Below are 12,390 nucleotides of genomic sequence, written 5' to 3' on the forward strand. Positions count from 1 at the left end.
TTATTATTATGCAAGAATTATATAGGGAAGACAGTTTGCGCAGAGCTTTACAAAATAAAGGGAAACAGTAAAGTTACAATACGATTCAGTACAGGAGGGCCCTGCTTTGTGAGAGTCTACAGTCTAAAGAAGTGGTCTTCAAACTGTGGGGACCAGATGCGGCCCTTTGCTTCCTTTTATCGGGCACTGTTTCATCTACTGATACGAACAATGGGGCGTAATTCCCTCCCAATTATATAAAAAATGGGGCACTATTCTTCCAGCTGACACACCAATGATGGGGCACAGTTCCTCCCATTGACACCAACAATTGGGCACAATTACCCCCATGAACATCAATGATGGAGGCCGATGACACGAAGAACTGGGCGCAATGACACCAACATTGGGGCACTATTCCTCCCAATGACTAAGGACGATGAGGCACAATTCCTCTCACTGCCACCAGAGATGGGGCATTGTTCGTTTTGACTCTGGGACCTTTTCTACTCCTGATCTCCGCAGTCTGGCGGACAGTAAACTGGCCCCGTTTAGAAAGTTTGGAGATGTCTGGTCCAAAGAGAAGAGGAATGATACAAGAGGCATCAACTGTGAGGGAATGGATGGAAATGGTGGAGGTAGGATTGACATCCCTGAAGGAATGAGTTTTCAAGAATCAGCCGAAGATATACTGTATAGAGTAGGAGATGGTTTGGCGGAAGCGTTCCGCCTGGGCTTCCTCTTGCGGAGTAGTCTCAGCCAATGGTCCCCTTTCCCGGCAAGTCTTCCAGCGCTCTGCCAAGACGGGTATTAAAGCTCAAAGACAAACCTTCCCCGATATCCCAAACCACGAGTCGGAATTTCCTGTAGGGTGAATGAAGGAATGCTTTATTGAACACAACTCAACTTATATAGCACATGTTGGCAGTAATCCCTGCCCCCTCCATCCCCACCAGACAGTCTGGACCTAGTTCCCCACCCACACCCAAAACTCTACAGTACAATACAGCAGTAATCAGCACAATATGAAATCTAGATAAGTGAAAGGCTACAAGTCCCCATTACCCAAGCAAACTGTAGAATGCCTGTCTACACAACAGCTGCTAAACATATACACTTTTTTTTTTAAAAAGGTAGAACAGGAATGCCACTTAACAAGGGGATAAAACTGGAATGGAAAGGGCAAAATGTTATCACAAAGGGACAATTCTTCACAGATGGCCATACAGGTTGGGATAAGGTGTTCCAGAGATTGAGAGAGGCTCCAAAGAAGCCCTGGAGGTGAGCAGGAGTGGAGGTGACAAGGGAAGTGGAGAGCAGGTGGACCTGGAAGGAAATGGGAGAGAGGATGGTTTAGGTGATGTTTTGAGAAGAGGATGGAGTTGTAGCTCAGGACAGAGCTGTGGATGGCTTTGTATGTTATTGGTATTTCGAATTTTCAAATATTCGTTGGGCGACCTAAAGTCAGTGGATAGACTGGCAGAGAGGGATGGTGGACACAGGATGGTTGAGTCATGATAGACCGAAGAGGGAATAGTCTGTGTAAAGGTAGACCAATGAGGATGAATGACACCAACATTGGGGCACTATTCCTCCCAATGACTAATGACGATGAGGCACAATTTCTCTCACTGACACCAGAGATGGGGCATTGCTCTTTTTGGCGTTGAGACCTTTTCTACTCCTGATCTCCGCAGTCTAGCGGACACTAAACTGGCCCCTTGTTTAGAAAGTTTGGAGATGTTTGGTCCAAAGAGAGGAGGAATGATACAAGAGGCATCAACTGTAAGGGAATGGATGAAAATGGTAAAAGCCAAGATTTTAGGTGGAGGCAGGATTGACATACCTGAAGGAATGAGTTTTCAAGAATCAGCCGAAGATATACTGTATAGAGTAGGAGATGGTGTGGCGGAAGCATTCCGCCTAGGCTTCATCTTGCGGAATAGTCTCAGCCAATGGTCCCCTTTCCCGGCAAGTCTTCCAGCGCTCTGCCAAGACGGGTATTAAAGCTCAAAGACAATCCTTCCCCGATATCCCAAACCACGAGTCGGAACTTCCTGTCGGGTGAATGAATGAATGCTTTATTGAACACAACTCTGGCACCTAGTTCCCCACCCACACCCAAAACTCTACAGTACAATACAGCAGTAATCAGCACAATATGAAATCTGGATAAGTGAAAGGCTACAAGTCCCCATTACCCAAGCAAACTGCAGAATGCCTGTCTACACAACAGCTGCTAAACATATACAGTTTTTTTTTTTTTTTTTTTTTTTTAAAAAAGGTAGAACGGGAATGCAACTGAAATGGAAAGAGCAAAATGTTATCACAAAGGGACGGTTCTTCACAGATGGCCATACAGGTTGGGATAAGGTGTTCCAGAGATTGGGAGAGGCTCTAAAGAAGCCCTTGAGGTGAGCATGAGTGGAGGGGACAAGGGCAGTGGAGAGCAGGTGGACCTGGAAGGAGATGGGAGAGAGGATGGTTTAGGTGATGTTTTGAGAAGAGGATGGAGTTTGTAGCTCGGGACAGCTGTGGATGGCTTTAATGTTTTTGGTATTTCAAATTTTCAAATATTCATTGGGTGACCTAAAGCCAGTGGATGGACTGGCAGAGAGGGATGGTGGACACAGGATGGTTGGTAAGGTGGTTGAGTCATGATAGACCGAAGAGGGAATAGCCTGTGTAAAGGTAGACCAATGAGGACAAAGTTGCAATAGTGAAGGTGAGACACAAGGAAAAGAAATAGTAGCTCTGTAATATTGCTTGTTGAGAAGCAGCATGCTTTGGAAATGTGTTACAGAGCTTAAGGCAGCAATATTTGGACAGTGATTGGATTCAGGACTGAAAGCAGAGGTCGAAGATTACACATATCACCCTGGCATGTGGGGAGGGGATGATAGTTGTGCTAATGATCTTGATGGAGAAGTCAGGAGAAGGCATGGGCGGGGAGGACATTTTATGAGCTCAGTTTTGGAAATACTGAGTTTGAGAAAGTGGTGTGTAATCCATACTAATCTGTCAGTGAGTAAATCAGTGATGCAGGAGGAGAAATAAGGGGTGAACTCAGCTGTATGACGGTTGTGTTCACAAGTTTGCATACTTCTGGCAGAATTTTCTAAATTTGAGCCAATTTTGCCTCATCGATGCAACAAAACCGTCCACTTACAATACACCAAACAGCACTTAGAAAGACCTCAAAACTTGTGGAACATAATCATATGGGGAGAAAAGAACAAAACTGATATTTATGGTCACAATCATACATGCTGTGTTTGGAGAAGCCTCAACAAGGTCTATGAAGAAAAACACGTCATCCCTACTGTGAAGCATGGAGATTGATCCCAAGATAAATGTAGTGTATTATTAGAAAGTATTACAGAGAAATTTGTATTTCAAGCTGCATGTGGGCTCACCTGAACTTTCAACATGAAACTGATTACCCAACATAAGGTCAAGTCAACTGTTCAGTGGCTGCAGCAGAAAAAAAAAAGTGAAGGTTCTGAAGTAGCCATGGTAATCTCCTGACCTAAACATGATTGAACCACTTTAAGGAGATCTCAAACATGTAGCTCATGCTAGATAACCAATTTATGAAGGCTTGGGCTTTTGACCCTGAAGGCTTGGGCTTTTTAACATGACAATGACCGAAACATAAAGCCAAGTCGACCTTGTATTGGCCAGCAGCAGAAAAGGTGAAGGTTCTGGAGTAGCCATCTCAATCACCTGAGCTCATCATCATTGAGCCACTTCGAAGAGATCTCAAACATGCAGGTCATGATAGGCAATCAAAGAATTTACAGGTCCATGAAGGCTTGGGCTTTCCAACATGACAATGATCCAAAACATAAGGCCAAGTAGACTCTTCAATGACTGCAGCAGAAAAAAGTAAAGGTACTGGAGTAGCCATCACCCGGTGTAAAAATTTTGAAGATATCTCATACATGCAGGCAATGGGAGACAACCAAAGAATTTACAGGAACTGAAGGCTTGTACTTTCTGACATGACAATAATCTAAAACATAAGGCCAAGTCAACCTTTTATTGGCCAGCAGCAGAAAACGTAAAGGTTCTGGAGTAGCCATCACAATCACCTGAATTCAACATCTTTGAAACACTTTGAAGGGATTTCAAACATGTAGGCCATGATAGACAACCAAAGAATTTACAGGAACTGAAGGCTTGGGCTTTCCAACATGACAATGATCTAAAACATAAGGCCAAGTAGAACCTTCAATGACTGCAGCAGAAACCATTTGAAGGTCCTGGAGTATCTATCGCAATCTCCTAACCTCAGCCTTGCTGAGCCATTTTAAAGAGATCTCCAACTTGCAGTTCATGCTAGACCAGTGTTTTTCAACCTTTTTTGTGCAAAGGCACACTTTTTTCATGAAAAAAATCACGAGGCACACCACCTCAATGCATAGTAATTCATCCCCCATATAGTAATTCATCCCCCATATAGTAATTCATCCCCCATAGTAATTCATCCCCCATATAGTAATTCATCCCCCATATAGTAATTCATCCCCCATATAGTAATTCATCCCCCCCATAGTAATTCATCCCCCATATAGTAATTCATCCGCCATATAGTAATTCATCCGCCATAGTAATTCATCCGCCATAGTAATTCATCCCCCATATAGTAATTCATCCCCCATATAGTAATTCATCCGCCATAGTAATTCATCCGCCATAGTAATTCATCCCCCATATAGTAATTCATCCCCCATAGTAATTCATCCCCCATAGTAATTCATCCCCCATAGTAATTCATCCCCCCTATAGTAATTCATTCCCCATATTAATTCATCCCCCATATTAAGTCCCCCCTGTGTCAATTCACTTACCTTTGCTCCGCGCGTTCCTCTCGCCGTGTTCCCGCGCCGTTCCGGTCTTCAGGGCGGATTGTGAGAGGAGCCTAGCTCCCCTCCCCTCACGTTCGTCATGCTGCCCCGCCTACACACATCCTGACAGCCACATCCGCGGGCCGGATTAAAAGGTCCGCCGGGCCGTAGTTTGCCCATTGCTGGGCTAGACCTTGTACCGTGAGCCTCCAGGACAGATCCTCAGCGGACTTTCTCCAAATTGTTCTCATACGCTTAGAGATAGCCCTTCCAGCTCTCCTTGACCTGAGACCTCGACGAAACACCTGCAGCCTTCAGCATCCCCCATATAGTAATTCATCCCCCATAGTAATTCATCCCCCATATTAATTCATCCCCCATATTAAGTCCCCAAGCCCCCCCTGTGTCAATTCACTTACCTTTGCTCCGCGCGTTCCTCTCGCCGTTCCGGTGTAGCATGAAAATCTGTCTCCTATGAGGATCTGTCCCCCTCGATGTATCTGCGCATGTGCCAGTTTCAGGCATTAGCAGCCGATCGGCGATCTCCGGCACATGCGCAGATACGTCGAGGGGGACAGATCATCCTGACAGTATCACGCTCCGCGGGCCGGATTAAAAGGTCCACCGGGCCGTAGTTTGCCCATTGCTGTTCTAATGATTGGTCTATTTGTGAGCCGAGGCCACATGTTACGGATGAAATTGCAATTTTTCCCACAGCACACCAGACAATATCTCACGGCACACTAGTGTGCTGCGGCACAGTGGTTGAAAAACGCTGTGCTAGACAACCAAAGAATTTGGTTTCGGCCTACTTTGCTGTGCTTTGGGATGCCATTCTAAATTGGAACTGTGCAAAGTACATGTTGCCACAACTCAATAGAGCAAACCCAGACAAAGGTTTTTGTAGGTTCCACACTTGAAACTCACTCTATAGGATTGTATATAGTGATCTGAATCTGTAATGTTAACAGTGCCAACGGCCCTCAGCAATAAATAATGCACAAACCTTTAAATAAGCCAGATATCTCATAAATGATTGCCTTCATTTTATATGATCCACAGTAGTGGGATTGAATTGACAGTTACATAACAAAGTACACGTTATACCAGCCATTATCTGCCTGTTTGTTGAATGAGTGAGAATATAATGTACGGTATGCATGTTATTTTATTTAACTAGAGACTAAGGGATTTCAGTATAAACTATATGTTTGGTGTAGTTGTCTTTTTTAATAATATTTTTTTGGATTTCCACCTGCATATATCTGTCCAAAAGAAAAGGATGTAAAGCTAGTATCTGTGATTCATTAATATTTGTAATAAAACGTGATCTCAGCAGGAACGGCGACCTTACGGAATTCTAGAAATTAATACTGTATGTCAATTATATTTTTCTGTGAGAATAGATTCATGTATTCCATGTTGTCATAATTGCAGGATTTGTAGTTGTGCACCATGTAGTGCCCACCTAGTTATGGTTACTAGTAGGAATAAGGTAAATGTATGTTTTTTTTGGGGGGGGCGGAGGGGGGGTTTGGCTCCTCTGTAGCCTGCAGAGCAAAATCTGATTGCTGGAGAGGTGTATGGAGGATATGACAGTGGGCGGTATGTACAGGAGAGGAGTGTGGAGGGTATGACAGTGGGCAGTATGCACAGGAGAGGAGTGTGGAGGGTATGACAGTGGGCGGTATGTACAGGAGAGGAGTGTGGAGGGTATAACAGGGGGCAGTATGTACAGGAGAGGAGTGTGGAGGGTATGACAGTGGGCAGTATGTACAGGAGAGGAGTGTGGAGGGTATGACAGTGGGCGGTATGTACAGGAGAGGAGTGTGGAGGGTATGACAGTGGGCGGTATGTACAGGAGAGGAGTGTGGGGGGTATAACAGGGGGCAGTATGTACAGGAGAGGAGTGTGGAGGGTATGACAGTGGGCAGTATGTACAGGAGAGGAGTGTGGCAGGTATGACAGGGGGCAGTATGTACAGGAGAGGAGTGCATGACAGTGGGCGGTATGTACAGGAGAGGAGTGTGGAGGGTATGACAGTGGGCGGTATGTACAGGAGAGGGATGCGGAGGGTATGACAGTGGGCAGTATGTACAGGAGAAGAGTGCGGAGGGTATGACAGTGAGCGGTATGTACAGGAGAGGAGTGCGGAGGGTATGACTGTTGTCGGTATGTACTGGAGAGGAGTGAGGAGGGTATGAGAGTGGGTGGTATGTACAGGAGAGGGATGTGGAGGGTATGGCAGCGGGCAATATGTACAGGAGAGGAGTGTGGAGGGTATGGCAGCGGGCAATATGTACAGGAGAGGAGTGTGGAGGGTATGACAGCGGACGATATGTACAGGAGAGGAGTGTGGAGGGTATGACAGTGATCAGTGTGTACAGGAGAGGAGTGTGGAGGGTATGACAGTGATCAGTGTGTACAGGAGAGGAGTGTGCAGGGTATGACAGTGATCAGTGTGTACAGGAGAGGAGTGCGGAGGGTATGACAGCGGGCAGTGTGTACAGGAGAGGAGTGTGGAGGGTATGACAGTGATCAGTGTGTACAGGAGAGGAGTGCGGAGGGTATGACAGTGGGCAGTGTGTACAGGAGAGGAGTGCGGAGGGTATGACAGTGATCAGTGGGTACAGGAGAGGAGTGCGGAGGGTATTATAGAGGGTAGCATGTACAGGAGAGGAGTGTGGAGGGTATGACAGTGATCAGTGTGTACAGGAGAGGAGTGTGGAGGGTATGACAGTGGGCGGTGTGCGCAGGAGAGGAGGGCGGAGGGTACGACAGCGGGCGGTATGCGCAGGAGAGGAGTGTAGGACAGCGGGCGGTATGTACAGGAGAGGAGTGCGGAGGGTATGACAGAGGTTGGAAAGTTTGGGACAGAACGTTCTGGAGATGAGTGTGGACGGTATGACAGCAGGCAGTACATGTAGGAAAGGAGTGTGAAGATAATCCTGTAATAGCAAAACGAAAATGTGACTTAAGCCTTTTCCTCAATTGCAACTGTTCTTTGAAATCTAAACTCCAGCTCAGGTATTAGATCATTAAGAATAAATACATTTTTCACTTTATTATATAGTTGTACTTTAGGTGTTTGTAGCTCCTGGAATATTCCAGTAAACGCTCATGGATTTCATTGCGTATCTGATACGTAGGTGTTAAGGTGAAACGTTGTGACTGCATTAATCTTACATGATCCAGAAAACAGTAGCAGTATTGAACTGGCAATTATTTTTTGCTGTACTGCTCTGATAAAAAAGAAACACAACACAAAACATACAACAATGTGTCACTAGCAGATGTTTGCAGATACAAAGGACCCAGCTGTGGCTTTAGAAATAATTTGTAAATGTGTTGACCTTATTTGTTGGTTGAACAAACATAAATTAGCACCTGAGTTGCTGAACATTCTGTTTAATTATGCAGAATCAGTGCCATGGATATAATTACATATGCGGCAATGGACATAGGAGTTACCCACAATGTGCAAGCAAACCTGGCCCCTTTGTACCCACTAAACTATTCCATCCAGGATTGGTGTATGGTATTTGCACATAAGAAAGCAGATATCAAGGAAATGTTAATCATGACCACTAGTGAGTAGTTAGCATTAATCCAACAGAAATAAAAGTCTTCATGAGCCAGCAGGCAATGCATATGTATATTGCAGACAACATGGAATACCAACTGACCATGCTTAAGTCCATCCATGGTTACATAATTTATTTTAAGATTCTGCGGCCCTAGATTGAATACTATATGGTCAAAAGACACCTGACCATGGGACCTATATGAGCTTCTTGAACATCCCATTCCAAAAACCATGGCCATTAATATGCAGTTGGTCCCCCCTTTGCTGCCATAACAGCCTCCAATCTTCTGTGAAAGCTTTCCACAAGAATTTGGAGTCTGTAAAAAGAACATTTGAGTGGTCAGGTACTGATGTTGGATGAGAAGATCAGACTCACAATCGTATTTCCAAGTCCTCTCAAAGGTGTTCAGTAGGGTTAAGTTCAGGTATTGAGGTTGAATGAGAACCCTGATCTCAAAGGTGTTCAGTAGAGTTGAGGCCAGGTATTGAGGTTGAATGGGAAGATCTGATCTCAAAGTTGTTCAGTAGGGTTGAGGTCAGGTATTGAGCATGAATGAGAAGACCTGATCTCAAAGTTGTTTAGTAATGTTGATGTCAGGAATTGAGGTTGAATGGGAAGACCTGATCTCAAAGGAGTTCAGTAGGGTTGAGGTCAGGAATTGAGGTTGAATGAGAAGACATGATCTCAAAGGAGTTCAGTAGTGTTGAGGTCAGGTATTGAGGATGAATGAGAAGACCTGATCTCAAAGTTGTTCAGTAATGTTGATGTCAGGAATTGAGGTTGAATGGAAAGATCTGATCTCAAAGGAGTTCAGTAGGGTTGAGGTCAGGTATTGATGTTGAATGGGAAGATCCGATCTCAAAGGAGTTCAGTAGGGTTGAGGTCAGGTATTGATGTTGAATGGGAAGATCCGATCTCAAAGGAGTTCAGTAGGGTTGAGGTCAGGTATTGATGTTGAATGGGAAGATCCGATCTCAAAGGAGTTCAGTAGGGTTGAGGTCAGGTATTGATGTTGAATGGGAAGATCTTATCCAAAAGGAGTTCAATAGGGTTAATGTCAGGAATTGAGGTTGAATGGGAAGACCTGATCTCAAAGGAGTTCAGTAGGGTTGAGGTCAGGTATTGATGTTGAATGGGAAGATCTAATCTCAAAGGAGTTCAGTAGGGTTGAGATCAGGAATTGAGGTTGAATGGGAAGATCTGATCTCAAAGTTGTTCAGTAGGGTTGAGGTCAGGAATTGAGGTTGAATGAGAAGACATGATCTCAAAGGAGTTCAGTAGTGTTGAGGTCAGGTATTGAGGATGAATGAGAAGACCTGATCTCAAAGTTGTTCAGTAATGTTGATGTCAAAAATTGAGGTTGAATGGAAAGATCTGATCTCAAAGGAGTTCAGTAGGGTTGAGGTCAGGTATTGATGTTGAATGGGAAGATCCGATCTCAAAGGAGTTCAGTAGGGTTGAGGTCAGGTATTGATGTTGAATGGGAAGATCCGATCTCAAAGGAATTCGGTAGGGTTGAGGTCAGGTATTGATGTTGAATGGGAAGATCCGATCTCAAAGGAGTTCAGTAGGGTTGAGGTCAGGTATTGATGTTGAATGGGAAGATCTGATCTCAAAGGAGTTCAGTAGGGTTGAGGTCAGGTATTGATGTTGAATGGGAAGATCTTATCCAAAATGAGTTCAATAGGGTTAATGTCAGGAATTGAGGTTGAATGAGAAGACCTGATCTGAAAAGAGTTCAGTAGGGTTGAGGTCAGGTATTGAGGATCTAATCTCAAAGGAGTTCAGTAGGGTTGAGGTCAGGAATTGAGGTTGAATGAGAAGACCTGATCTGAAAAGAGTTCAGTAGGGTTGAGGTCAGGTATTGAGGATGAATGAGAAGACCTGATCCCAAAGGTGTTCCCTAAAGGTGTTCAGTAGAGTTAAAGGCCAGGGCTCTGTGCAGGACACTTGAGTTTCTTCACACCAAACTGGTCAAACATGTCTTTATAGAACTAGCCTTCCCCAGACTTGTCACAGGGCTGGAAGCACCCATTTATTGAAAATGTGCCCAGATTCTGGACATTAAAGCAAGCAGTACAGGCACTTTGAAACACATAAGCATTGTGAGGAAATTCATTTTCAGAGTTCTCAACACAGGCAGTGTGTTTTTCCATAAGACTTTAGAATATTGTCAGGCTCCACTTATGTAAACACTAGTGACAGGTGAATCTGCGTGCGTCTGAATCACAAAACACATTTGGCAAACACGTCCAAAAATTGTGAACTATATTACAACCCCACTGAAGTTAATAGGAGGCAAATTTTGAAAATCAATTCTATTCTGATGGCATCGGTTGCTAGGATGCAGGCGAATGCCAGCATCCTAGCTACCAAAGGGGGAGGTTGATACATGGAACTGAGGAGAAAGGGGTTGCAATTAGTGGCAGGTAGTAATATCGCCAGGAAATGTAGGACTTGCAGCAAACAGATAGGCAAACTAGTTCGCCATTTAAGTTTTTGAAAACTGTTAGAAACTGACTGAAACGTGACTTTAGAGTATTTTAGGTTCTTTGAGAAGAACTAACTTCACATCAAAAGCAACTAGAGGGCTCAGGGTGGGCTTGAGTTTAATTGATTAAAGTATAACTGAAGGTTATGCTTTTAAGGTTTTCGATAAGAGTGGAGAGGGATTAGAACACGTTAGGTTTTTATTGCCACCTGTGTCCTCATTAGGGCATTCAGCCCTCTCTATTTGTCCTGGTAACTGCTATCATCAACCGTAAAAGAAACTCCCAAACTGTGGGTTGTCACCAGAACTGGAATGGAGGGGAAATCTTCCACTGGGGACACTAGTTCTGGAGACGACCAGGTATTTCCTGTCTTTGGAGGGGTTTCCTCTCACTACCTGTCTTGGCTATTGGGACAGGAAGTGAAGGGAAATACCTCCAATGGGACACAGATGGCAAAAAAATACTGGCAGGGGGGATAACCCTCCCTTACTGTACCCAAAATGAAAAAAAATGGCCTTCAGTTTTAATGTCCATGGTCTGGGAACAGGTGCACTTTAACAGTTTCCTTCACCAAAAACACTTGAAGGGGACAAAAAATTGGACCTTGTCGTGGCATGTTTTCTGACCACCGTCACCATAGAACTAGGATGTCATCGATATCAGAGGTGCAAGATTTCAAAGGGATGGCTAAAAATGTACATATCAGTTTAAGGATTATTTTCTTTAAGTGACCCAGTTGGTATATAAAAATTATTCAAGCAAGTCATACCAAGATAAGTAGAATGTACACATTCATCTTAACTACTGCCTACATTGCCAATCTCCTCTGCAGTAACTGGAAATGTTCCTCTGAAGTCTCTAGTTAAAACCAGCACAGTGGCTAAATGGTTAGCACTTCCACCTGGCAGTACTCGGGTTGTCGGTTCAAATCCCAACCACGGCACCACCTGCCTGGAGTTTGCATGTTCTCCCTGTGCCTGCGTGGTTTCCTCCCATATTCCGGTTTCCACCCACACTCCAAAGACATGCTGGTAGGTTAATTGGATCCTGTCTAAACTTTGGCCCTAGTATGTGTATGTATGAATGTACGTTAGGGACTTTAGATTGTACGCCCCTTGAGGGTTAGGGACTGATGTGAATGTACAATATGTATGTAAAAGCACTGCATAAATTTACGGCGCTATATAAGTACTTGAAATAAATAAACCCAAACGTCTAGGAGTGTCGATCTCCTGGATCCCCCACAGCTCTAACTGATTCCTTCTAATGACCTCCACCCATTATAGAAGGCAACAGTCACTGTAAGCATGCCTCATTTTACATAGGATCTCCTGTATCACAGAGCCATGCGTCAAAATGAGAAGCCAGGTCTCGCTGCTAAAACTGGCTAAATGGCTGTGGTGGTGAAGGAGGACCAGGAGGAGGAAAAGTGCCCCTTCATTGGTATCAGTAAGAAGAATAGTGCCAAACCATTGTTGTCAG

The 12,390-nt window shown here is 44.4% G+C and overlaps 1 protein-coding gene across 1 annotated transcript in view; it reads left to right on the forward strand.

Annotated features, from left to right (window-relative positions):
* Positions 1-418: 418 nt before the first annotated feature.
* The window catches only part of LOC149429098 (E3 ubiquitin-protein ligase MID2-like), a 64,426-nt gene continuing 52,454 nt past the window's right edge, over positions 419-12,390 (forward strand). Inside the window, exon 1 of the mRNA XM_089666735.1 lies at positions 419-617. Within this exon, the coding sequence (XP_089522861.1) occupies positions 419-617 (199 nt within the window). The remainder of the gene's footprint in view (positions 618-12,390) is intronic.

The sequence above is a fragment of the Staurois parvus genome, unplaced genomic scaffold, assembly GCF_062004578.1.
Source record: "Staurois parvus isolate SC_StPar_1 unplaced genomic scaffold, SC_StPar_1.0 ptg002806l, whole genome shotgun sequence".
NCBI classification, from domain to species: domain Eukaryota; kingdom Metazoa; phylum Chordata; class Amphibia; order Anura; family Ranidae; genus Staurois; species Staurois parvus.